The sequence below is a fragment of the Sturnira hondurensis genome, unplaced genomic scaffold, assembly GCF_014824575.4.
Source record: "Sturnira hondurensis isolate 20B ecotype Veracruz unplaced genomic scaffold, ASM1482457v3 Scaffold0012467, whole genome shotgun sequence".
Taxonomy (NCBI): Eukaryota; Metazoa; Chordata; class Mammalia; order Chiroptera; family Phyllostomidae; genus Sturnira; species Sturnira hondurensis.
Window position 1 is genome coordinate 594165 of NW_028085098.1, and position 26684 is coordinate 620848.

Genomic DNA, 26684 nt, shown 5'->3' on the forward strand with positions numbered 1-26684 from the left:
AGCAAAACTTCCCCATTCGTTTGAACATTTCAGAATAACTAAGTAAAAGAGTCCCTCGATGATGTATATAGAAATAATGTGTATCATCTTAAATGAATTGTAAGCATTTTCGGGTATGCTGTGAGGGTTTCTCTTCAGGTATGGGAAGCTACATTTACTTAGGGGCTGCATGCCTTTTAATAAGCGTGCAAACCGGGCACTCAGAGATTCTTTCCTGCTCAGTAACTGGTTCACAGCCACCTCGGCGTGTATCCTCAGGGAATCAGAAACACCAAATGCGTGGTGGATTTTCCATGGCCTAAAGTCTTGTGGAGCTTGGGGAACCCGCAATACACTAGTCAGAACTATACACTAGTTAGAGCTATCTTCTCTCTAGTGATTTCCCTTAAGTTAAAAGGTGCAATATTTTGATTGGCTGTGGAGTTTGACCCTGGGAAGAGGTTTTTTTTTTTTAAGGATTTTGTGATGTAGCATTTTACCAAAATGAGGGCTCACAGATTCCAAAGCCAGCCCATCATGGAACTGTTATTTCATCAAAAGTGTTGATAAGGGTTCAAAGGCACCCTTCCAACAACTTTCTGATACATGAAAACAATGGAACTTGTATTAGAGCAATGTGGGCCTTTGTTCACTGTGCTTGTTTTTTAAAATATATTTTCCTAGGGCAATTAGTTATTAACTTCTCCCCAGCACTTTAAACCACTTACTGAATGACATATACAACGTAGTACCTATATTCTCATGGGATGCAAAAATCCCAATAAGTTTGTTACCAAAGGATCCCTTGAAACTACTAAATCTCTCATGGTTTAGCACAGAAAAAGTTGACCACTAAAGACTTGTTACCATATCACCCCAAAATATTTTTAAAAGTTAAACCCAATGTTCAAATTTGTATCACACTTCTTCCTGACAGTTAAGTCAAGGGTAGGTAGGGGACAGAAAGGCAGCATCCATTTCCAGTTTGTGTATTGTTTCAGTCTCTTGTGCCAACTTCCTTTCCTTCCCTTCTTGCCTTTTAGCTATCCTGCTCCTTGCTTGCTTCTGCCTGAGAGGGTGGGCAGAGGAAATCAAGGGAAGGAAGAAAGTTCAAGTACTTTTCACTTTCACTTGTGACAGCTCGTCCTAGCGTTAACTCCAAAGAACCATGCAAAGTCACATTGCTTCCCCAAAGTCACATTGCTTCCAAGGGGTAGATTTGGGATTCAAACCCAGAGCTCTGCACCTACAAAGTGGAAGTTCTTTCCCCTGCAACACACTCTTAAGTGAGATACATTCCCTTCTGATCTTTTTGGTAGTTCTGGTTTAAAGTGTGTTGTGTGTGTGTGTGTGTGAAGGATGTACAGAAGTTCCATCGTTAAAGTGATTGCTTTAATCTAGTTTTGATAAAAATGTTCCATGTTGTCCATCTACTGGAAATCGGCTCTGTTTAAATAGAGGCTGCAACCAATTTACAAACCACTACACTAAAATTTTTGAAGCACCTTTTATCAAACTTCAGTCATTGTAGGGATACATTCTAAATTTTGATTTGCACTTCAGAACCCAACTTTCCTTTGCTAAAGATTTTACTTTAATAGTTAAGGCACATGTTTACTACTTAATAACAGACTTCATTCACGAAGGGAATGAGTGCCAAGTGAAAATGCTAAATTTGCTCTTCTTTTTAAGTTTTTAAGTAGTTTCTGTTGATCTGTAGCTTTGCTAATATCTTCATATTTCAAATTATATAAACTCTGTGTTTCTCCCAGCACCCAAGTATTTTATCCAAACTTACACGTGGATTACTGGCACCACAACTATCAGCAGTGTGTGGCTGCTGAGTTGCTTACCTAACTTTGGAAAGTGCAGGAAAGGCTTGAGAGATTCCTCCGCAGAGAACAGGCTCCTTCTCTCCATAGTCACCAAAGTTGAATTCATACAGTTAAGAGAAAATAGGACTCAATAATAAAACATCTTTAAAAAAAAAGTAGCCATTGCCACAGTGGTTCTCATTATATTATCTGAGGCATACACTGGCTCTCCAAACTCTTAACTTTACCTAGGGGTAGTAGAAAAGGAACTTTCTGACCATATAAGGGCTATAAAGCTTTATGACAAGCCCCAGAATGTGAACTTATGTCGCTGGATGTTATTGTCTGGAAGTACAAATTTTATTTAAATCTCAGCAATTGTGTAAAATGCCCTTTTTGTAGTGAATTGGGCTGTCTGTTTAGCATGGCACTCCAGAAGGTATGTACAGTGTTCCTGTGTCTACATGTGTTTGTCTCTATACGGTTTACAGTGAAGGTTATCAATTGTGATCCAGTTTAACTCAGCCCTCGTTGATTGAGTGCGAACTACAGGCTGAGCTCTGAACCCTCAAGTATTTTATGATCTAAAGATTTGAGAGCAGACTGAAACATAAACAGATAGTTTCCATACAGGTTGATAAGAGCACAGAATGCTAAGAATTGTGTAACCAGGTGCAGCGGGGACAGAAAGGAGAGTGGTGAGTTCCCTGAGAGTGAGTCAAAGTTTGCCACGGGGATGGTGAGTAGAAACCTGTCTGGTCATCACTGTATCTCTGGTCTCTGATACAGAGCCTGGAATAGCTCTTTAAAGGAAATGAAGCAGGAAGCTGGCCTACTTAGGTAAAGAGGACTTTAAAAGCAATCTGTATTTTGGATTCTTGTAAGTAGTAAATTGATAAGGACATTGAGGATTCCATGGAATTGTGTTCAAAGGGAATTTTTTCTGAAAGCTATGCCTGTAGTTTTTCCACCTGCTTTTTCTTTTTTTTTTTAAGATTTTATTTATTTACCTTTAAAGGGGAAGGAGAGAGAGAGAAACATCAATGTATGGTTGCCTTTTGTGTGTCCCCTGCTGGGAGTTGGCCTGCAGGGAACTGGCCTGCAACCCAGGCATGTGCCCTGACTGGGAATCGAACCGCAATCCTCTGGTTCCCAGGCCCCTTGCTCAATCCACTGAGCTATGCCAGCCAGGGCTCCACCTGCTTTTTCATTGGAAGAAAATATAGAAAAGGAGAGGAATAAGTAAAATGAAATACCACTGATAAAGAAGTTGGGAAAAGATTACCTGGGTTTTATGATGGAGCTGGTATTTTAGAAATGCACTCTTAGAGCTCCAGCTACTTCACCATGCTGCATGGGTTGGAGATGTTTCTTCGTTCCATCGTTACAGTGTTTATGCTTGATCCTTGATTTCTTTTCTGTTCTTTGTGTATTTTCTGGCTTGAACCCGATGCAAGGTGACTCATGCCCCTGACTGTCAGGGAGAGAAACTGAGTAAGTAGCCTCGGGCAATATGATGTAACAGCCCTCTTTGGTGACCCAACTCCTGAGGGAGGAGGACTCCTTGTGAACCAGGACTGTGTCCTCTGATCTCCCCAACCCTCAGGTTTTTCCTTGACAAATTCTGTGGGCCCAGCGGGTGTTCTACCAATCCTTTCTAACAAGGCACAGCCACCCTGAAAGCTGTCTGCTTAAGGATTTGGTTAACAACCTTGGTCAGGTTCTTCTAGGAGTGCATTCTGCTGTCAGAAGGAGGTTGTAATTCTAGCCTGCAATAGTTACTTCCATGAAGATGTACGTACCATGGATCAACTGAGAAGGCCTTCGAAATAAAAACAGGTTGGTTCAATATGCTACTTTAGCAGGAGTTCATTTCAGGCTTTCCTTCAAAGGGGAGCGGTGCCAAGAGACTGCTGTCTTGCAGAAGGTGCATTATGTCAATTGTGAGGTAGGATGCTCATTGGCTGGTGCGCCAAAAGATGCCGGATTTCCAGAGACATCAATGACTTCCTTTACTAGTATCACCATCTATTTAGCCACTGAGAGCAGCATACATTTTAAAAGTAAGACACTTAACGTGCTGTGTTAGTGAAAGTAAACAAACATGGGCTTCCTTGGGCATTTACTGTGGTCACCTGGAATTCTGTCCAGCATTATCATTAACCATTTGCCTGCTGGTCTCTGTCCAAAGGCAACATTCATTTCTTGCAGATTGACCATAGTCAGGCATACTGAGTGTGGAATTAATGAATTTGTTTCTTCTATTCTTTTAAATTTGTTTTTTCACTATCCCTCCAACCCAGCGTTTGCTTAATGCTAACCTCCTTATGGAAGAAGGGAATCTAAATCAAATATAAGAAGATAGGTGGGTACTTTGTTGTATTGTGGTGTCTGAGCATAGAGAAATGGACAGGGTGCATGTGTCCTCACTCAGGCAGCGAGGGGGACTTAAAGTATTCAGTGATAGCAGGGCTTTAGAAGATAAGTGAGAGAAAACTCAGTCCCCTACCAACAGGATCCACAGTTAGCCAGCTGGTTATCAACTTTCATGCAGAGCGATGTGCCAGGTGCTGTGGAGAGAAATGAAAGAAGTCATCCGCAGCCCCTGCCTGTAATGATCACTTCCATTTAACAGAAGGCGGTAGTTGGCATGTGGAAGTGTTTGGCGTGTGGAAGTGTGCCAGGCTGCTGCAGTCCCTTAAGGGAGCTGTTTTGTAAGTTTGACTTTATATAACCGGATACATCTAAAATATGTCAATATGTAATCCATATGAAAATGATTCATTTTTATTCTTTGATGTAGAGGTACTGTATATTCTTTTCTTCATACTAAGGTTGAAGTCAGGTGTGTATATTACACTTGCAACACATCTCAATTCAGGCTAGCCAATTTCAAGTGTGCAGTAGCCACAATGTGGCTTTAGAGAGAGCTCAGACACCTGCCCAGGCCAGTGGAGGATGAGCTCTGAAAAGCCACCGTGATTAATACATTTCTTTTTTAAAAAATATATTTTATTGATTATACCATTACAGTTGTTCTATTCTCCCCCTTCATCCCCCTCCACCCGCACACTCTCTCCCCAACCATTCTCCCTCCCTTAGTTTATAACCACGTGTCTCAAGTTCTTTAGATTCTATATTTCCCCCATTATTCTTGCCCTCCCCCCTATCTATTTTCTACCTCCTGTCTATGCTGTTTTATGTACCTTCTCCCCCCTTCTCCTCCTCCCTCTCCCCTGTTGCTAACCCTCCATGTGTTCTTCATTTCTATGGTTCCACTCCTGATCTAGCTGTCCTCTTGGTTTGCTTTTGTTTTAGGTGTGGTTGTTAATAACTGTGAGTTTGCTGTCCTTTCACTGTTCCTATTTTTCATCTTCTTTTTCTTGGGTAACTCCCTTTAGCATTTCATATCATAAGGGCTTGGTGATGATGAACTCCTTGAATCTGACCTTCTCTGGGAAGCACTTTATCTGCCCTTCTAATCTAAATGTCAGCTTTGCTGGATAGAGGCATCTTAGATGTAGGTCCTTGCCCTTCATGACCTTGAATACTTCTTTCCAGCCCCTTCTTGCCTGTAAGGTCTCTTTTGAGAAATCCACTGACAGTCTGATGGGTACTCCTTTGTAGGTGACTGTCCCCTTATCCCTTGATGCTTCTAGGATTCTCTCCTTCATTTTGGTCTTGGCTAATGTAATGATGATGTGCCTTGGTGTGTTCCTTCTTGGGTCCAACTTCTTTGGGACTCTCTGAGCATCCTGGATTTCCTGGAAGTCTATTTCCTTTGCCAGACTGGAGAAGTTCTCCTTTATTATTTGTTCAAATACATTTTCCACTTGTGGCTGTTTCTTTCCCCCTTCTGGTACCCCTATAATCTGGATGTTGGAATGTTTAAAGATGTCCTGGAGGTTCCTAAGCCTCTCCTCACTGTTTTGAATTCTCATTTCTTCATTCCTTTCTGGTTGGATGTTTTGTTCTTCCTTCTGGTCCATTCCATTGATTTGAGTCCCAGTTTCCTTTCCATCGCTATTGGTTTCCTGGACATCTCCCTTCATTTCAACTAGTTTAGCCTTCATATGTTCCTCTAATTTGTGACTATAATCAATCAGTTCTGTGAGCATCCTGATAAACGGTGTCTTGAACTGTGCTTCTGAGAGGCTGGCAATTTCTCGGTCGCTTAGAGTTATCGGCTCTGGGACTTTGAGTTCTTCTTGCGCCATCTTTTGGGCTGTTCGTGCCTGTTATGTAGCAGGATCGGAGCCCGTCCCGGTTGAACGGTTAGTTATTTTCGGACTTCCGTATAATTCAATTTTTCTGTTCTTTGGCTGTGTCTTTGTTCTCCAAACCTTTGTTGTATTCAAACTTGGTTGTGGGAGAAGGCACAGTGTTTCCACCTATGCCTCCATCTTGGCAGAAGTCCTGTTTTCCCTCGTGATTAATACATTTCATGTTGCATAGTATATACATATATTTTACTCATAGCTTAAAAAAAAAGTCACTTTCAACCCTGACCACTGTGGCTCAGTTGGTTGGAGTATCATCCCGTAACTGAAAGGTTGCAGGTTTGATCCCTGGTCTGGGCATATGCAATCCCTGGTCTGCATGCATATGGGAGGCAAGCAGTTGATGTTTCTCTCTCACATAGATCTCCCTTCTTCTCTCTCTCTCTAAAAAGCAGTGAAAGAAATGTCCTTGGGTGAGGATTTTTTTAAAGAACCACTTTCCTTCATATTTCTCTGATTTTTCTGTGTGATCCCATTCTGTTTTAGTTAGGAGCCTATTGCAGTCATGTAGATGAGAATGTTTGAAGTTACTGGATGGGGCAGTGGAGAAGGAGAGAACCAGATGGATGTGGGATACATCAGGAAGTAAATGCCCAGGATTTGGTAGCTGAGTCTGAAGGTAGAGCAGTATCAAGGAAAATTCAATTTTCTGGCTTCCGTGAGTGGGAGCATCAGTGAGAGTAGTGAGTTATGTTAGGGACACCATGGGGACTTCCCTGTGTGTAGTTAATGTTTGGTTTTGAAACTCAAGAGTTCTGAGTTGGAGATGTAGATCTGGGAGGCATCAGCATGAAGAAAAGGGGAGGAAAATTGAGGTAGTGAAATTGATGGGAGTGAAATTAAGTCAAGATAGTTCCTGGACTTAGAGGAAGTGAATAGAAATAGTTAGCAAGAGTGCCTCAGAGTAATCCTACTACCAGGGTAATTCTGGAAAATAACTGACCCTGAGCCATCCTATAAGGGGGGGAATAGAAGAGCTGTAATTAAAGGTATTAGAAGCCTCCTTACATGTGCCTGTCTCTACATGAAATCTGGTTAAATTAATCTATATTATCACAGAATCTTTTCAGGATAGAACCCTGAGAAACACCATTCAAAGGGCTGATAGAGAAAGAATTATGAAAAGAAGACAGAGATATTTCTCAAATGTTTGAGAGATTGGGTGGGTAAGGGAGCAGGGTCAGGATAAACTAACAAGAATAACAAAATAGAAACAGACTCATGCACAGAGAACAGACTGACAGCTGTCAGAGGAGAGGGTTGTTGGAAGGCTGGGTGCAAAAGGTGAAGAGATTAAGCAAAGAAAAAAAACGCAACAGTATGGTGATTGTCAGAGGGAAAGGGGGTAAGTGGTGATGGAAGGAGCCTTGACTTGGGGTAGTGGACACATAATATAATATGTAGATGATGCATTATACGAGGGGGGACCCCAAGAAAGCTGGAATTATATTCTGGAGAGCAGGCTCCTTGTAGTACAGGTTTCCCCCACTAGGTGAGTATTCTAGGAACCCATTGATAGCAGTATGCCAGCTGGTGTTGTTGTGAGAGGCTGAGTTCTGCCTTGGTGAAATTTTTGAACACTCTTTCAATGCATTTATCCATTTCATGGTGGCTGATTTATGAGTGCACCTGCCCACATGGTGCTGAGTGTTCAGTAGTATTTTCCCAAAAAAGGCATGACCCTCGTGCCCCACCCTCCCTATTTGCCTGATCTCACTTCCAGCAATTTTTTTTCTTTCCCCAAATGAAAAAAGTCCTCAAGGGGAAATATTTTGCTAATGTTTTGGTGAAACAAAAACGGCAGAAGCCCTAAAAGGTATCAAAATCAATGAGTTCAAAACCATTTTGAGCAGTAGGAAAAACATCTCCATAGGGGTGTTTCCTAAAATGGAGAGTACTTTGAAGGTGACTGGAGTTTAAACATGTAAGAATAAATACACAATTTTTAGAGTCCTGGCTGGTGTAGCTCAGTGGATTGAGCACAGGCCTGCGAACCACACGATCATGGTTCGATTCCCAGTCAGGGCACATGCCTGGGTTGCAGGCCAGTTCGCAGCAGGGGACTCACGAGAGGCAACCATACATTGGTATTTCTCTCCTACTCTCCTTCCCTTCCTCTCTAAAAATAAATAAAATATTTTAAAAAAAGAATAAATACACAATTTTTATAAACAAGTTCCAGTTTTTTTGGTCCCCCCCATTGAATTGTACACTTGAAGCCTATATAATTGTATTAATCAATGTCACCCCAATACATTCAATAAAAATAAAAAAATAACCAAATGCACAGAGAAATGAGATAATACGGAAAAGTCTCCTTTGGATTTAGAAAGAAGTCAACAGTGATGTTTCAGTGAAGTGGTGCGAGCAGAGGCCAAATGGCAATAGGCCTAGGAGCCTTTAGGAGGCAGGGAAGTAGGAGTTGACTGAGAGGGGAAGCAGATAAAATGTATAGGACCCCAAAGGTGGATAAATCAGGGTTTAGGGTTTAGAAACACTAGCTTTTCTTCTTTCTAACTTCTTTCCTTTCATTAATCCAATACCCCAAAATTTTTGGTTGGCTCATTGTTTTAAGATGGTAGCAACTTGCACTTAAATATAAATGGGAAAGGGCCAATGGGAGAGGGTGAAAGTGATGGGGAAGATTGTGGGAGGGAATTACTTTAAGACCCAGAGACACTGGGCTCCAGCACACACATGGAAGACTTGGCTTCAGGTAGGAAAAGAGATACCTCTCCCACTGTGGTGATGAGGAAGCTGGCAAGGGTGTTTTAGGTAAGAAATAACTCAGAAGTAGAAGGGTATTGACAGTTGAAAGCCTCCCTTTATCTGACTGTCTGTTTTCTCCATGAAGGTGGAAGGAAAGTCATGGCAGTTTGCTTCTGGCTGGTGCAAAAGTGTAATTATGGGATAGCCTGGAAAGTTGAGTCCAGCCCCAGGGTATTTCCCCTGTGGAGGCAGACCTCCAGGCTCAGGGGGAGGTAGGGAAAGGTAGAAAGGTTAAGTGGGCCCTGGCTGGTGTAGCTCAGTGGATTGAGCATGGGCCTGCAAACCAAAGGATCTGGGTTCAATTCCCAGTCAGGGCACATGTCTGGGTTGCAGGCCAGTTACCAGCAGAGGACGCATGAGAGGCAACCATACATTGATATTTGTCTCCCTCTCTCCTTCCCTTCCCCTCTAAAGATAAATAAATAAAATCTAAAAAAAAAATAAGAAGAAGAAAAGAAAGGTTAAGTGGTTCCTGATGAGATGTGGTAGTGATGAGAGGAAATGGATCTGTTCCGTTATGGCACCTGGGACTCCACAGTGATCCCCAAGGTCAAGGCAAATCCAGATCTGGAGCTCCAGGGAACCTGGACTGGCCCACAGGAAAAGGGCTGGGGTCTGGAAAGACAATTATGATGTAGCTTGGTCTCTGTTTCTTGAAGCCCGCAGTCTCATTTCAACCTCAGTCTTGCCATTGAATTATTGTGTGGGCTTGAGCAAATCACTTCTCTCTAGACCTCAATTCCATCACCCGCAATGGGTTGAATAAATGATCTTTTCTAGTTCCAAGACTGTGAATCTAGCCAGCTTCCATAGCCATAGAACATTGTCTACCACAGTGTACTCTGACCTGATGCTCCTATCAAAAAGCAAGGCTGACCCTGGCCAGGTAGATCAGTTGGTTGGAGTGTCATCCCAGTGCACCAGGGTTGTGGGTTCAATCGCCACTGGTGTGCATTTAGGAATCAACTAATTAATCTGTGGATGGGTAGAGCAACAGACCAACGTGTCAGTCTGCCTCTCTCTCTCAAATAAATCAATGAATTTTAAGAAAAGGAAAAAAAAGCAGGGCTACCCCACTCCTTTGGGCGTTGCCCATTTGGGGTAAAACCAGGTTGAATGATCTTATGGTAAGACATATTGGCTAAATATGAATAAAATATCATCACAAAATACTATGGAACTTTACACTGTGTTGTATTAAACAATACAACATACAGTTCTAGTGTCTTCTGCTTTATTCTTCAGATGCTTCCTTAGAAATGTTGAATTGTTCTGGTTACTATCCAAAGAAACCTAGGTCAAATCTCTTTTTAATATGAACAATAGCCTCCTAATTTTCCTATTTCATAATACTGAAGTTCAAAATGCAGGCATATCTTGGAGATATGGCAGGTTTGGTTTGAGACCACTGCAACAGAGGATTGCAATAAAGCACGTTACAATCTTTTTGCTGGTGGAGGGTCTTGCCTTCAGTTTGTAAAAAAAACACAACATCTGTGGAGCACAATAAAGCAATGTGCAATCAAACGGGGGATGCCTGCTTTGGGTTCTCTTTGAGGCATGGCAGTATGGCATGGAACTACAGGGGCCTTGTCTAACAGATGCTATCCATCTAAGCTTGAGGTTAAAGTCCAACAGTGAGTCAGGCCATAGTCTTGAACTCTGGCATCTTTCACTGGTGCTCACACAAAGCTTCTCAGAGCCCCTTAGTGAAATAAATGTAGGAAAAGATTTATTTCATCTGATCACTGGGGGCAGGATGAAAAAAACAAAGCAAGGAAGGTAGGAACCAACTAAGTCATTGCAAGCTAGGCCTATTTTCTTCCAATAATCTCCCAGGTAACAGCCTCTACCTTTCGAGGATCTGATTACCCATTGCTGGCCTCAGACCATAGGATTATTGTTTTAACATTCCTACCTTCCTCTTTATCCCAGCATGAACCAGGTTGTATGGGAAGCTGGGGAAGCTGACCCTGCTTGGGGATAAAGAGACAGCTTAGCTCTCAACGATCTTGAAGGCCCACTTGAAAACACAGTGATTAGAAAATAAAGCAGCGAGCCCTGGTAGCATGAGCCTACGTTATAATGAGCAGGGCCACACGGGGCCAGCCCATTGAGCAGGTTTCATTTTCACGCAACCTCCTCCCTCCCGCCAAAGTCTTTGACTTGGTGTTTTTGTTTTCTACTCAGTAATTTATGCCAATTGAACCTGACATCAATGTAAAAGGATGCTGAGGGTTATTTAAACTGGCATTTAAAGAAAAGTAACAACAACAATAATAATAGGTTAATAGAAGCATCATGAACGATGTGTATAGCCTACTGCCAACCAAATGATGTCAAAAGCCTGTTCCTGGTACACACAGGCTTCTGTGCTTCATTTCCAGTGTTCCTAATGTTGATCAGAGGCACAGTCACATAATACTAAAATCTATTTTATGTCCAATTTGTTTAGTGATAAGGTTAATTATTCTGTACTAGGTTCAAGGCTACAGCTCTCACGCGTTTTTTCCCCCTGTGGGCAAATGGAAGCCTGGAACAACTATTTATAGTGCAAACTATGCTGGGAATGGTGCTGGGCACTGTGCTTGAATACCTTATGTGTGTTATCTCATTCAACCAGGCTATAGACCTGCAAAATAGGAATTACTGTTCCCTATGTTCTAAGTGAGGAAGGCAAGAATTAAGTAATTCCCCAAAGATTGAATATGAACTGATAAGGCCAAGATTGAAAATTGGGTTTGTCTGACTTCTAAAGCCCCCTGTTTCCACTGTACACAGTTCTCCAACATCAATAAGCAAAGAATCACCTCAGGCTCCCAGGTGGTTCAGGAGCCAGATGCACTTTGAGAAATATTGTATTTAGCTCTCTCAGGTCACATTTTCTGCTCTCGGGACCAGGAGTGTAAACAAGTCAGATGTCTAGGCTCTTTGTAGTGAATGTAGAAATTCAAAGTATTTTTGACCCAGCTCTCCACTCCTAGGAAATTTGTACATATGGCCAACAAAAAACAAAACAAAACAGTATTAGGATGTTCTAAGCAACAATATTCATAAACCCAAATGGGAAACTACCCAAATGCCTAGCAGAAGGAGAATGGGTAAGTAAGCTGTGGTATATTCACCCAATGTGATGCTACACAGCAATGAGCATGACAAATCTACAACCACCTGCCAAAAAATAGGGATGACTCTCACAACCATAATATTGAGTGAAAGAAGCCAGGTACAAAAGACTATACACTACATGATTCCATGTCTCTAAAATATTTTTAAAGTAGGCAAAGCTAACCTATGGTGTTCGGAGTCAGGCCAGTGGAAAGGGCACACGATGGAGGCTGGCTGTGGCTGGTGACTTGATCTGGCTGCTGTGTGTGTTTAGTTTGTGCAAGTTCCTGGAGCCACGCACTTAGGAGATGTGCATGTTTCTAATACGCTTTAGTACAAACATTAGAGATATTCTGACCACGGCAATGGAGAGAGAGTGTATGCTACAACAGATTTCCTATTTCCAAGCAATTTCAGTAGGCTGATAGGTAACACTCTAAGGAGTGGTGTCCGATCCTACCTAAAATTACAAGAGCTTTAATGTGTTCAGGCCTTCCAGGAGTCAGTATATCCAGCCCCAAAGAGAGCATATGTGAGCCCTTGAACTAAACTTGCCTTATTTCTAGGACCAGTCAAGCCCTAGTAAAGTCATCTATGAACTAAAAATCAATGGTTCCCAGTCTACATTTTTTTTTTTAAACAAGGACCTGGTCTGGAGTTTATAGACAGAAGGAAGTGGATGGAATTGGTTAGCTTGCAAGACTGCCTCGGGATAATCCTGCTGGAGGGAAAATTCTAGAAAATAGCTGGCCCTGAGCCACTTAGTCATATCTTTAAAGGGAAGAAAAATAGAAGCTGTAATTAAAGCTATTTATTAGAAGCCTCCCTATATTTGCCTATCTCTTTATGAGATCTGGTTAACTTAATCTACAAATCTTCCACTATCTTCCAGGATGGAACCCCAAAGAACTACACGTAGAGAGCCAGTAGAGGAAGGATCATGGAAAGAAGACAGGTATTTCTCAGATCGGTGGGAGAGCCAGGTGCAAGAGCAAAGCAATCACCTCATTGACAGACTTACAAAGTGTTTCTGTAAAATGCCATGGGGGGGTGCGGTTTCTTAAAGATTTTATTTATTTATCTTTAGAGGGGAAGGGAAGGGGAGAGGGAGAGAATATCAGTGTATGGTTGCTTCTCGTTAGTCCCCTGCTGGGAACTAGCCTGCACCCCAGGCATGTGCCCTGACTGGGAATCGACCCAGGATCCTCGGGTTCCCAGGCCTGCTCTCAATCCACTGAGCTACACCAGCCAGGGCTAAAATGCCATTTTTACTAAAGAACTCATCCATTTTGCAGAATCAATCTTTGGACCATCTTTCTTTGGAAAATTTTTCTTCTTTGGGAGATCTTTTCTTTGCTGGCTCAGAAAAAAAAAGGTTTTATTATTGAAATGGCATCTAGTGAATACCTCAAGCTGAAACATGTTAGAAGTATCTGTACTTCCATCCAACTGTATAACAAACCTCCCACACTGCATAATTTATTCTAATGCTTGTTTCTTCCCATCTTCAGCAATGTTTTCTATATGTTGTCTAAATATATTTGCTGACAAAGGAATGCATTCTATTTTGACATTCATTTTTTTTCGTACACATTAGAGCAACCAGTTTTACTGTGGTGTGAAGAGTAGGTTTTTCTCTGATGAATCATGGAAACTCAAATAAGGCTTCTAAACATTTATCATTACATGTAACAACAGGATTTTTCGAACGACAGGACTATCACATGCCTTGAAACCTTGCTGAAAAAGTCATTAGAGGCTTTTCTTCATATTCCGGATGCTTTCTCTTTAAGGATCACAGTAATTACAGTCATTTCATGCCATCATTAGCCAGGATCTCAAGGTCCAATATATGTTCCAGGTGAGAGTTAATGCTAATAGTAGCAGATATTTCAGGTTGTCCTCTTTGTGACTATTTTTGACTCAGCTGTCTTCCCGTGAGGTCTGATTAGGTCACCACCTAGTAATGTGGCAGGTGGGGAACTCGTGCAGGGCATTGGAGGGTCAGCTCTGCCGCTTTCCTGTTTCCTTCTTGTGTTATCTTTGCTTTCCTATATCATTGCAGGAAACGTTTTAAGCCACCTGCTGATCTTGTGAGGGCTGATTTAGTAGGTAATGCAAGTAGATAATCTACAAATTTACTTATTCAGGCCCAGGTGAGCTGCGTTGTATTGCAATAAGCTAAAAATAAATGAAAATGTCAGGGAGCCAGGCCCTTCTTCTTTATTGCATGTCTTCCCTTCTTCCTTGCGGACACCTTGTGGACTTTATGAGCTATAGATGGGGTGCCAGTGTGAGTCTGTACGTTGGAATTAAATAGCATCAACGCTTCTTTTCTTGTTTTTTTTTTTTAACATGAAAAGGAAATTATCTAAGTATTGCTGTCTAACAGATTGCCTTGATATCTACAATACCCTGGTCTTGGGATGCTAAATCTTGCCCGTGGATCCAGCTGTGAGGGAGACAACCGCACTTTCAGGCTGCATGTTTGGCTCCTTGTGGAAATGTTTTTCTGAATTGCATTTTGATTCTGGGGCTCCATTTTGCCTGAAGGGCACTACCAAGACTAATATAAAACATGGGATTGTCTGTATTCAAGCTGTTTTAGGGGATATCGTGTCACTATACATCACTCAACCTGCCCCTTGTGGAGGCACCAGGGGAGGAATTTCTATAGTTTGGCATCAGGAAATGCTGAGCTTCTCCTTGATAGTGGTTTTGATTTTTTCCTCTTTCTTTCTTCTTCTCCTCCTCCCCCCTTTGTTGTTGTTGTTGTTGTTCTTCTTCTTCCTTCTTCTTTCTTCTTTTTCTTTCTTCAATACAATATTAACTTAGTCTTCCTCTTTGCTTTCACTGCTGAGAGCCTGAAGCCACTCTGTGGCCCTCCTCTCTGAACTGCAGAGGCCCATGATACGTGTTCCCGTGTGCTCAGTTCACCCCTGACCCCTCATATCTTGCAACTATTATTTTAAACTTTCAAATTGTATTTTTTCAGGTCACCTCAAGTACTTTGGGGAAGGAGATGGGATCTGAATAAAATAAAAGATTGTTATTGGTATTCATTATAAATTCCTTGTGCTCAATTGCTGAAGAAAAAAATATGTAGGGTTTGGAATTTTTAGCTCTAGGTAAGGATGATTATTTTCTATTGTTAATAGCATCTATTCATTTCATTAATCTAAGATGCCATTAATTATAAGATGAACTTCCATTTTAGAGGGGTAAAAATGTCAGAAAATTGCCAGCACTGATTTTAAGATATTTCTTGTGAGATCCCCCTCCTAATCTCAGGGAGGTTAAAGTGTGGGCGTGGGGGGGTGGTGATGTACCCTTTACAGTCAATGAAATGGGGTATATTTTTAAAGATTTTGTTTGTTTATCTTTAGAGAGAGGGCAAGGGGGGAGAAAGATAGGAAGAGAAAACATCTTTGTGTGGTTGCCTCTCACAGGCCCTTTACTGGGGACCAGACCTGCCACCTAGGCTTGTGCCCTGACTGGGAATCGAACCAGTGACCCTTTGGTTCATAGGCTGGTGCTCAATTCACTGAACCACACCAGCAATATGCACTTTAAAAAGGCTATTTAAGCCCTGGTTGGTGTGGCTCAGGGGATTGAATGTTAGCCTGCGAACCAAAGCGTCGCCGGTTTGATTCTGAGTCAGGACACATGCCTGGGTTGCAGGCCTGGTCCGCAGTAAAGGGCCTGTGAGAGGCAACCACACACATGTTTCTCTCCCTTTCTTCCTCCCTTCCCCACTCTAAAAAACAGATAAATAAATAAATAGCCTATTTAAGATAAATGTTAAACTATGCTATTGTTTTGCTTTTAATGAACTTCAAAATACTTGTTCTGAATAATAGAAAAAACGAGCAAAGGACAGCTCAATCTTAGAAGAAAACACAAATGGCTAATAAACAGTGGAAAAATGTTCAATCTTTCTTGTAATCAAAATAATGCCGATTGAAACAGCATGATACCATTTTTTTGTCTATACAATTGACAACGACAACACTCAGAGACAGTGAGATGGCAGCAGGAAAGGTGCTTTCATACACTGTAATGTCAGTGTAAATAATGCAGCTTTTATAGAAGGTAATTTACCAATATATGGAAAAATATTCTTCAAATATTTATATTGAAAATATTCACACTCCTACTCTAAGTAATTCAGCTCCTAGGCCTCTATCCTAAGGAAATAATCAGAGGTTTAGAATTATATTTAGAATGTTATTTACATTAGTAAAGCATAAACAACTTAATATCCAACAATAGAGAGATATTTAAGTAAATTTTGGTTTTCCCATTCAATGGGCTGGGTTTTTTTTTAAGATTTTATTTATTTATTTTTAGAGAGGGGAAGCGAAGGAGAAAGAGAGGGAGAGAAACATCGATGTGTGGTTGCCTCTCACATGACCCCTACTGGGGACCTGGCCTGCAACCCAGGCATGTGCCCTGATTGGGAATCAAACCAGCGACCCTTTGGTTCACAGGCCCGTGCTCAATCCACTGAGCTACACCAGCCAGGGCTTCAATGGGCTGCTTTATAGCTATCAAAATTAGTGAGAGTTATATGGAAATATCTGGACCTTTTGTTCATTTGGCTGTGACCCTATGACTGCTCCTCCTCCCTCCCAAATAGGCTGTTCTTTAGAACAGGTAGTGAGGCTGAAGAGACTATTTAGATACTATGATACAATAATCATGACATGTTGAGTGAAAAGAACTATCTAGGCAGTAGTAAGATTCCCAAGTTGTTAATACGTATATGTAACATATTAGAACGCCTGAAAAGAAATGTAGAAAATATTAACAATGGTTGTGTTTGGGAAGTAGAATTCTTGATGAATTTTGCTCTCTTCTCTTTCCCCCCTAGTTTTCATAATATGTATTATGATGATGATAAGAAAAATTGATAAGTGTATTTATTTGAGTTCCATTTTTGTCAACAATCATTCTCTCTCCATTGACTTTGGCCAGAGGGAAGGGGACAGGGGACTGGGTGGAGGTGGGCAAAAGGGGGGAAAATGGGGGCACCAATAATAGTGTTAATAATAAAAGTGAAGTTTAAAAAGCTGTATCTGGAAAAATAAATCCCCCCATTCAACAAATGTTTATTGAGGAATCTTCTATATGCCAGGCGCTGTCCTAGGAAGTGGGTATATAGCAATGAATAGAACAGACCAAGTCCCTGTTTTCTTGGTGCTTCTACAGTCGCTGGGGAAGACCAGATATAAATATCACAATGGGCCCTGGCTGGTGTAGCTCAGTGGATTGAGTGCGGGCCTGGGAACCAGAGTATCGTGGTTCGATTCCCAGTCAGGGCACATGCCTGGGTTGCAGGCCAGTTCCCAGCAGGGGACACACCAGAGGCAACCATACATTGATATTTCTCTCCCTCTCTCCTTCCCTTCCCCTCTAAAGATAAATAAATAAATAATAAAAAAATAAAAAAAATATCACAATGGCCAAGAATGCACTGATTCACTGTCGGGCCTATGATCAACAATAAGATCTGCTTTTTCTTTCTTATGTCTTCAAAAGAGTAAAATATGCTGATCCCAACTAAAATCTGGCTCTCAAAATATGTTCAGAGATGTGTAAATACAAACATAACAACATGAGACTGAAGGATCAGATGGTTTAATGTCTTCTTTTTTTAAGATTTTATTTATCTCTAGAGGGGAAGGGAAAGAGAGAGGGAGAGAAATATCAATGTATGGTTGCCTCTCGTGTGTCCCCTGCTGGGAACTAGCCTGCAACCCAGGCATGTGCCCTGACTGGGAATTGAACCGCAATCCTTTGGTTCGCAGGCCCACGCTCAATCCACTGAGCTACACCAGCCAGGCCTATAATGCCTCTTTGTAACTTCTGAATTTGTGGTGCTGAAGTTGGTGAGTGCGGAGGCAAAAGGCCAACCTGGGAGAAGTTAGGGTCTTCCACAGGTCCTGCTCATGTCTCTTTTGCATGCCCTGATTCAAATGTTCTGTCATTGTAAAATTCTGTTCTATTTGAAGGCATTCATGAGATGGTTATGACTATTACCTCTTGGGGATTCACTTTTCAATTGATCTCTGCACTTCTAACATGCCTTGTCAACATTTGCCAGTTAACATTTAGTAAGCTTGGCATCATACTGTTACATATACCATCTAAGTCAAGGCTCTGTCAAGACACAGACACTCACCGTAAAGAGGAAATTTGAAGAAAGTCTAATAAAGAGACTATTTACAAAGGCGTGGGCAGGGTCAAAGGAGACTTCAGGGGATAGTATGTACCCTTGTCCTGGAAACATTGAAGGGTGGCCACTCTTAGATGTGAAGAGACAAGGGGAGACTGTGATTACCAGAACTCCACAGAGTGCTCTAGAAAGAGCCCCCCCACCCCCACCCCGACAGAAGCTGTGGGTTTCATTGAAAGGATGGGACCAACATACTGCCTCCCAGCAGGTAGGAAGCCAGGGAGACAAATACCCTGAGCTCACTCTTGTCTGCCTTCCGGTGTTTTATATGCACTTCCCATGGACCCAACCCAACTGGAAGCAGGAAGGCAACCAGAGCCTACTGGTGCAGCCCATACGGGACACCATGCAGAGAAGAGTAGAGAAGGGTAGGAAGAGAGTGGACTCTAGAGAGGCAAAAGGGAGCTATTAATCACACGTACATCGTTTCATTTACTCCTCACAACAGCTTTATGAAGTGGTTCATGTTATTATCCTCCTTTTATAAATGAGGATACTGAAGATTACAGGGGGGAAGGGTTTACAGGAACAAGTATAAAAGACACATGGACAAAAACTAGGGTGGGTGGAAATGGGAGGGAGGGGAGAGGGCTGGCTGGGTGGGCTGGGATGGGATGGGAGTAAGAGACAGAAAACTGTACTTGAACAACAATTCAAGAAAAAAAGACTACAGGGGTTAAGAACCAGCAATTTTCTAAAAATCTAATTTAAAAAATCAGATGGGTTGAAGCTAGGATTTGAACTCAGGTCTGAGTGGACTTCCTCACTGTAGTTAAGAATAGCTTAGCTTAAAAAAGCAGTTCTGTGGTTGGCCATCACTAGCAGCAGTACTATGCTAAGTTCTGATTCGGTGATGGGCTGGCTGACTGATTGGTCCAGTTGTCAGTCAGTGATGCCTACTGCCTAAGTACAGGTCCTGCCAACCATTTTTCATGCTCAAATAACGTTTGCATTGTACATTTTATGTAGCACCTAATAGCTTTTCTTCTAATATTTGACAATGTCCAGGTAAACACATTCTGCCAGGGAAATGCCCAATAACTAATGTCTTCACATTTATTTTTTTAAATAATATTTTTTACTAATGTTCAAATACAGTTGTCTCCATTTTCCTACCACCACTTTCCCCCACCCCATCCCCACCTCCCACCCTCAATCCTAGCCCCCTTTGGCTCTGTCCATGGGTCCTTTATACATGTTTATTGATGACCCTTTCCCTTCTTTCCTCTTTTATTTCCGTCCTCCCTTCCCTAATGCTTCACCTTTAAAAAGCCTGATGGGAATATGGCTTTGGTATGTTACTATGGTGCAGTTAACATAACCAGAAGTTGCATGACAAATAGGCAGCATATTCACATGCAGTGACTGGGTAGCTTAAATTAGGTAGAGAGAGTGTAGCTCCACGTCTATGGCCTGGCAAGACGCATGCGCATGTGAGGTCCAGGGCACTGGGCCAGGGTTTTTTAACCCTTTAAAATCCTTGCTCTCTTTGGCCAAACCTAAAAATTTCATATGTCACCCCAGCTGGTGTGTGTCTTAGTGGATTGAGTGCCAGCCTGCAAACCAAAGGGTCACTGGTTCAATTCCTAGTCAGGGCACATGCCTGAGTTGTGGGCCTGGTCCCCAGTAGGAGACATGAAAGAGGCAACCACTCATTGATGTTTCTCTCCCTCTATCCCTCCCTTTCCCTCTCTCTAAAAATAAATAAGAAATCTTTAATAAAATTTCACATGCCTCCCCAAGCCAGAAGTTGGAATACGGCTTCCTGGGGGTGGGGGGCGGGATACAGTCTATTCTCTGATGATCTCTACCTGTCCAGAGGCTTAATTTCTGTGGCTTGTATGTTGAACAGGGTACGGGTTTTCCCAAATGTGAAATTATTGAAAATTAAACATGCCTTTTAAACTGATACCTCCTCCTATTCTAAAATGGCCACCCTTCAGCTTTGAGGATTGCTGCCCGAGAGCCAATTCTGTTCCTTTCTTATTTATCTCCTCTGTTTATTCACTCTGTAAACATCTATATCAAAAGAAACACAGAGAATGTGCTAGTAAACACTTGACAGTCTGATCTGGGTGATTTGGACTCTAAGCTGAGGCTTGCCATAACTATATGTAAGTCATCTAACCCATTTCACTAAATCTGGGTAAAAATATGGTCACATGCTTTTGGGTTTTTGATCGTTTGCCCTCTCTTTTCTAATTATCAAGAAGTCCAGTATTTCCTTTTTGAGGCTCCTCCATCCTGTTTTAAGAATCCTGAAAGTTTCCTCAGTTAAGGGAGCCAAAAGGGTAACTGAGTCTGAGATCTACTGCTGCTGTTGTTTCATGCTGCCACTTGGTGTCGCTGTTGAAGAGAGGTCCTGTACCATTTGATGGAGAGAGTACCTGCTTTACCCAGTTTTGGTACAAATTAAATGAGCTAATACAGTTCAAGTGCTTAGTATATAGATGGATATCCATGGCACTAAGTAGGCACTCAGAGACTTAGTTTTGTGTTACTGGGCCCCAGTTTTATGCCTACCCAGAGGATCTCTGGAACCATCCCAGCTGTGACAAATAGTGAGGAACAGATGGAGCCCTGGGTCCCCTGCAGGCCGGTGTAGAGTCTGGAGGCCAGGGTGGACCAGTCCCTGCCCCTCTCTAAAGCCCCTGACTGTCTTAGTTCCATCGTTCTAAGGCTGGTGTGCCTCTTGTAGGTGGAAGAGACAGAACCTGGGTAGTACAGAATTCCTGGTAAATCAAATGATTTGTTCTGGTTCAGAGAAGGAGTACTTCTAGGGTGTTCAGACTGAAAAAAAAATACTGCCACAGCTCACAGGATGGGTTGGTGGGAACTGGGCCTTAACTGAGGTCTCCCTGAGTGCAGAACTTGACTTTCAACCCCGGGGAGTATTCTGCCTCATTTTGGAAGGCGATGTTCTGGAGAGCAAGGCTGTGGCTCTTTTAATTTTACATTCTCCCCATTCCAAGTATGGTGCCTTGTACATACCAAGAAATACCCCTTCTCCATGTCAACTGCTGTTACAGATGCTCAGGTGCTTGTAAGCACACACGTACGTGTGCACATATGCACACACAAACATATTTATGGACTCTTTCTGCCTTCCATCCCTTTCCTTCTCCCTTTTTCCTACTTCTAGGCTACAATAATTAAGAGCAAAATGCACAGTGCATATAAACCTGTTCTTCATCTTTGTGTAGCTATTGTTGCTTTACAACTTTCTGTATTTCTGCTTTAATTACCATGTTTCACACCCTCTCGAGTACACCTTGGAAAATGACAACACTTTTGACTTTAATAAGCTTTGTGACTAGCACATAAAATATCCCCAAATAATAATTTTAGATCATGTGAAAAAGATTCACTGTTCACATATATTAAAGGTTAATGATCGTGCCTCTGAAACATGTATAAATGTGTTAACCAGTGTCACCTTAATAAATTCAATAAAAAGGAAAAAATTAATGAAGCATTAACATAAGAATCCCATTTGCTAATCTGTTTACCTATTTGGGCTGTGTCCTGGAAGTTCATTCAGAGTCAATTTGCTTGTTTTTATGGGGAACTACATTATCTATTATGTCATAATATAAAGTATTATACATTATGATGTATAATAATGAATACTAATAGCAGTAATAATAATTGCCACAATTTATTGAGTACCAAGTACTTGATATAATTATCTCTATTTTTCACGTCAACCCCACCAGATGGGTATCCATTTTATTTATTTATTTTTTAAAGATTTTATTTATTTATCTTTAAAGGGAAAGGGAAGGAGAGAGGAAGAGAAACATCAATGTGTGGTTGCCTCTTGTGCGCCCCCTGCTGGGAACTGGCCTGCAACCTGGGCATGTGCCCTGACTGGGAATTGAACCGCGATCTTCTGGTTCGCAGGCCCGTGCTCAATCCACTGAGCTATACCAGCCAGGGCAAGGGTATCCATTTTATAGGTAAAACTGAAATTCCATTAAATTAAGGAACATCCTTTTAAGAGCACACAAAGGCAAATACATTTCTTGCCCGGGTAACAGCGCCTGCTAAGGGGGCAATGACAGGCCACCCATGACGTCCCTTTCCACTCCTTCTCCACTCACCAGCCACAGCTGGTGGGCACCTGATTCCATGCAGACTAATTGTGGTTGTGGCCTGGTTGGAACAGATGAGTTTGGCTAATCTGAGTCTCCCTTAGGATGGGGAAACATGGAAAGAAGCAGTAAGTTGGTAGGAGCAGGAGCTGGGACTAAAAGGCTCAATCTGAAATTGATGAGTGTTAGGAAGGGAGGCTGAGGAGCCTGTGATGTGCCCCATTCAAATCAAAGTTTATGGGGCAGTGGAAGGCACGCAGAGACTTAAACGCAGTGGAGGGATATAGGATGAATGGGTGTGGGACAGAAAGAATCACATGCAGAGAGCAGCCAGGTCAGTGCGGAGCTCTTTGGGGCCAGGTGCTGCCTCTTCCCCCTCTACCCTTTCTGTGCCAGGTAGCCCTAAAAGAACCCATCATCCCTTGAGCTAACTTTAATGGGTGTCAGGTCATTTCAACCAGAAGAACCAATTGAGAATACACAGCCTGTAAGTGCTGGAAAAGGGATTGGGACCCCAGTTTTGTGGCTATGGAGCCTCTGTTCTTATCACTGTACCTCTTTGGCATATTACAAATGCTGCCATGGCCCACCATGGCCCACAGGGTCACCTTAATGTATCTGAAAAAGAACCAATAACGGACTCGAGTTTCCTGAATCCATGTCCCAAGTTTTAGTCTGCTTTTAGAGGCCTGAATGGGATGGTGTGGGTTAAGAGTCTTGGGCAATTGGGAAGTCTCCAAATGACTCTGGGGCAGGACTCCAGCTTCAAGGGAGGAAGATGCTACAATGTGAGTGGGTGGGAAGGGGACAGGATGGGTTCTTGGCACTATAGAGGAGAACAGGGACTCCTCCAGTATGGGAACTGGTCTTATCCCTACTTGCACCCCCAATTCTAAGATTGGGCCTGACGTATATTTGAATGAGCATTTGAGTAAGTGAATGAATAAATGAATGGCAAAAGTGGGTCACAGCCCCTCTTCAAATGTGTGGATCATTCTTCCGTTGAGTTTTGCCAGGTTGAGGAACACCTGTGTCTATCTCTAAGAAGCAATCTATGCAATAATATGAGTAATGTTTACAGTAACTTCAGCTTAAAAAATACCAAAGCAGATGTAGTGACCAGGATAATGATATAGTTCAAAGAGCACAAATGGAACAACTCTGGATTGCATTTGCCCTGTTTACAAAAACACCACACGCTTTGTCTTCCTCTGTCGGGAGAGAGTGAGGTTTTCATTTTAAGAGGCTGACTAAAAAATGCAGAGCCACTTCCTGGGCATGCTTCCAAGTGACTACATCTCTCTCTCTCAGCGCTCCCCAGAGCCCCAGCCCCAGCTGCCTGGGGCGGGGCCTCCAGCCGTTGGTGGCTGTTGGAGCTACCACAGGAGTAGTTATCTGCAGCCCGCCAGAAATACTGTGCTTTTAGGTTCCAGGGAACAGATAACGTCTTTGGCCTTTGCACTGAAGAGACATCAGATCTTGTGATTGGCCAAGCGGCTGTGTGTGAAATACAGATGTCTCCCATTGCTGAGTATGGCATTCCTTCCAGATGAGTACCCCAGGGTGTGGGTAAGTCTTACTGCTTGAAGCCTGCCCGTACTGGTTGTGAAATATTCAAAGCTGAGCATTGTGACTTTCCAAGAGCATGACTTAGCATACCTCCTAATCCTGCAGAGCCTCAGTTTCCTTTTCTGTGAAATAGAGATGGTATTATGCTATACTATAGAAGGGTAGAAGGAGCTAGCCATCACAGGGTGTTGTGAGTCCTAAAAGAATTAATATGTCCAGAGTACCTCATCTGGTACCTGGCATATAGTAAACACAAAAGAGCTCTCATGATTTCTGAAGCAACAGCTTTAAAAAAAGGTTCCAGTGCCAATGTCCCTGTTTTTATTTCTAGCAGTACACTATTTCTCTAAAAGACTCAGCGGATAGATTCCACTTCTTGATCGTACCTGTGCAGCCAACAGAAATAAAACTGCTGGGGAAGTTAGTGCCTCTGGAAAGTTTGTCAGACTGTATCCCCTTTCTCTTTTTCCCTTCTAGACTCTGACTGCTCCTGCTCCATTTGCAGACGAAGTCAGCTGCCAGTGCCAAGCGCCCCATGAAAAACTGACCATTGCTCAAGCCCGCCTAGGAACACCAGGTGAGGCTGGACTTCCCCTCCAGATGGACCCTATCTTGACATCCATAGAAGCAGAAAAAGGCCCATGATTATCTGAGCAGCACTCACTGTCATTCAGAGTTGAATTGAGAGATTATGACACAGCGCAAGGATAACACCAACAGTAATAGACGTGACAAAGCAAAATAGCCAAGGAAAAGATACAGTGAGATGTGGGTGTTGGAGCCCCAGCTCTGCCATGTAGTAGTTCTACAGTCTTGGGCAAGTCACAAGAAAGCTCTAAATCTGCCCTGGCTGGCATAGCTCAGTGGATTGAGCGCAGGCCTGGGAACCAAAGGATCGCTGTTCGATTCCCAGTCAGGGCACATGCCTGGGTTGCAGGCTGGTTCCCAGCGGGGGGATGCACGAGAGGCAACCATAAATTGATATTTCTCTCCCTCTCTCCTTCCCTTCCCCTCTAAAGATAAATAAATAAAGTTTTTTTTTAAAAAAGAAAGTTTATTAGATACTGGACAGATGAAAACATACTTAAAAAAAGATTTTCTCTAAAAAAAAAAAAGCTCTAAATCTGTTTCCTCATGTGTGAACAAGGACGATGATGACACCAGCTTCACAGGTTTTTGTGACAACTAGGCTCTGTTAAAAATTCCAAAGCATTTTTTAAACTGTGGAGGCTTATACAAACCTAAGCTATATGATTATTACTATTCTTAAAAGTCTGTGCTGTAAAAAGATTTTTCCAGGTGTGCCTTAATTTAAAGAGCTAAGGGTTTGTTCATTCTTCCACTCCTTTAGTGGATACCATCCAGAGCTGGACAGGGCAGAGATTTAAAAAGAACTATAAGGTACTGCCTCTGTTTCCCAAGAGCTTCATTATAAAGAGACAAGACAACGAGATATGAAATAAACCCACCAATAGTGTGTATTCATGTATTTAGGGCAGCAATTTTCAACTGGCGTGCTGCAAGGATTTTTAAAATTTGCAATACCTGACTATTTAGTCAGGGGCACTAACTTCTTTTCCCTTAGGTTTGTCAAATGACAATGGCCAACTCAATAATAGCTGGCAAATATATATATATATACATATATNTTATATAGTCAGATTGGCAAAAAAATTTAGTGTGCTGCAGAATTTTAGTAATTAGTTTATGTGTGCCTTGAGATGAAAAAGATTAAAAATCACTGGTTTAGGGGTTAAATCCTATAACACAGATGAAAACTGATGGTTTTAAGAAAGGCTGATTCATTTGGCCTGGAGCAGTCAGGCTACTTCAGCTGATCCTTTTGGAAGGAGTAAGATTTGGACAATGTGGGCATAAAATGGAAAGGTAGTCTGGGCAAGTAGAACAGGAACAGTGAAGGTGTGCAGGTACAGAGCTGTGCAGTTGTAGATAAATGGTGTTGCATTTGGTTGAGATGGAGTGGAAAATCAGACTGATTAGCCCTGTAAGATGGCTCCAGAACAAACATCCCAAGTTTAATAGAATCCGTGGGACAAAGGACAGCCTTCTTAATAATAATAACAATGGATATTTATTAACTGTTTACTATTAAGTTCCTTGTGCGTATCATGTCATTTCACCTGTCAACGCTATGTGGTTAGTACTTTTAGCATATCACAGGTGAGGAAATGAAGGCTTTAGAGAGGCTGTGAATTTACACAGGATTACTCAGCTAGTAAGTGGCACTGGGTCTCATCCTTGAGCACGCATAGAATCACCTGGAGGGCGTGTGAAAACACAGATGGCTGGCCTTCACCCTCGGTGTCCCTGATTCAGTCCAACTGGGGTGGGGCCTAAGAACTTGCCTCTCTCGCAAATTCCCAGGTGATGCTTCTGCTGAGGGACTACACTTTGAGAACCGATAGTAAGTAGTGAAGCTGAGATTTGATCTCAAACCTCTGTGTTTGAGCTTGCTCTCTCAGCCATGACACTGTCTCCTCTTTAAGAGTACAGTGGGTCCTTTAATAAAGTCATTTTCCTCAATGTTGCTTAGTTATAACATTGAAAGAAGGAGCTCTTATCCTTCCTATCAGCATGGATGGAAGTGGAGAGCATTATGCTGAGTGAAATAAACCAGGTGGCAAGAGAGAAATACCATATGCTCTCACCTATAAGTGGAACCTCATCAACAAAACAAACAAACAAAAAACCAAGTGAGCAAAATAGAACCAGAGGCTTTGAAACAAGGAACAGACTGAATGTGACCTGAGGGGAGTGGCAAGGGGGATAAGGGAGGAAGGAAGGGAAAGGGACTAAAGAATAAGTATAAATG

General features: G+C 42.2%; 1 protein-coding gene across 3 annotated transcripts in view; it reads left to right on the forward strand.

Moving 5' to 3' along the window:
- The window catches only part of PCYT1B (phosphate cytidylyltransferase 1B, choline), a 106170-nt gene that overhangs the window by 24023 nt on the left and 55463 nt on the right, over window positions 1–26684 (forward strand). For 2 of the 3 annotated variants that reach the window (XM_037060692.1, XM_037060691.1), the window contains exon 2: window positions 24329–24428. In XM_037060692.1, the coding sequence (XP_036916587.1) occupies window positions 24329–24428 (100 nt within the window). Of the gene's footprint in view, window positions 1–23712; window positions 23852–24328; window positions 24429–26684 lie in introns of those variants that run through there. The other variant, XM_037060693.1, reaches the window with a different exon arrangement.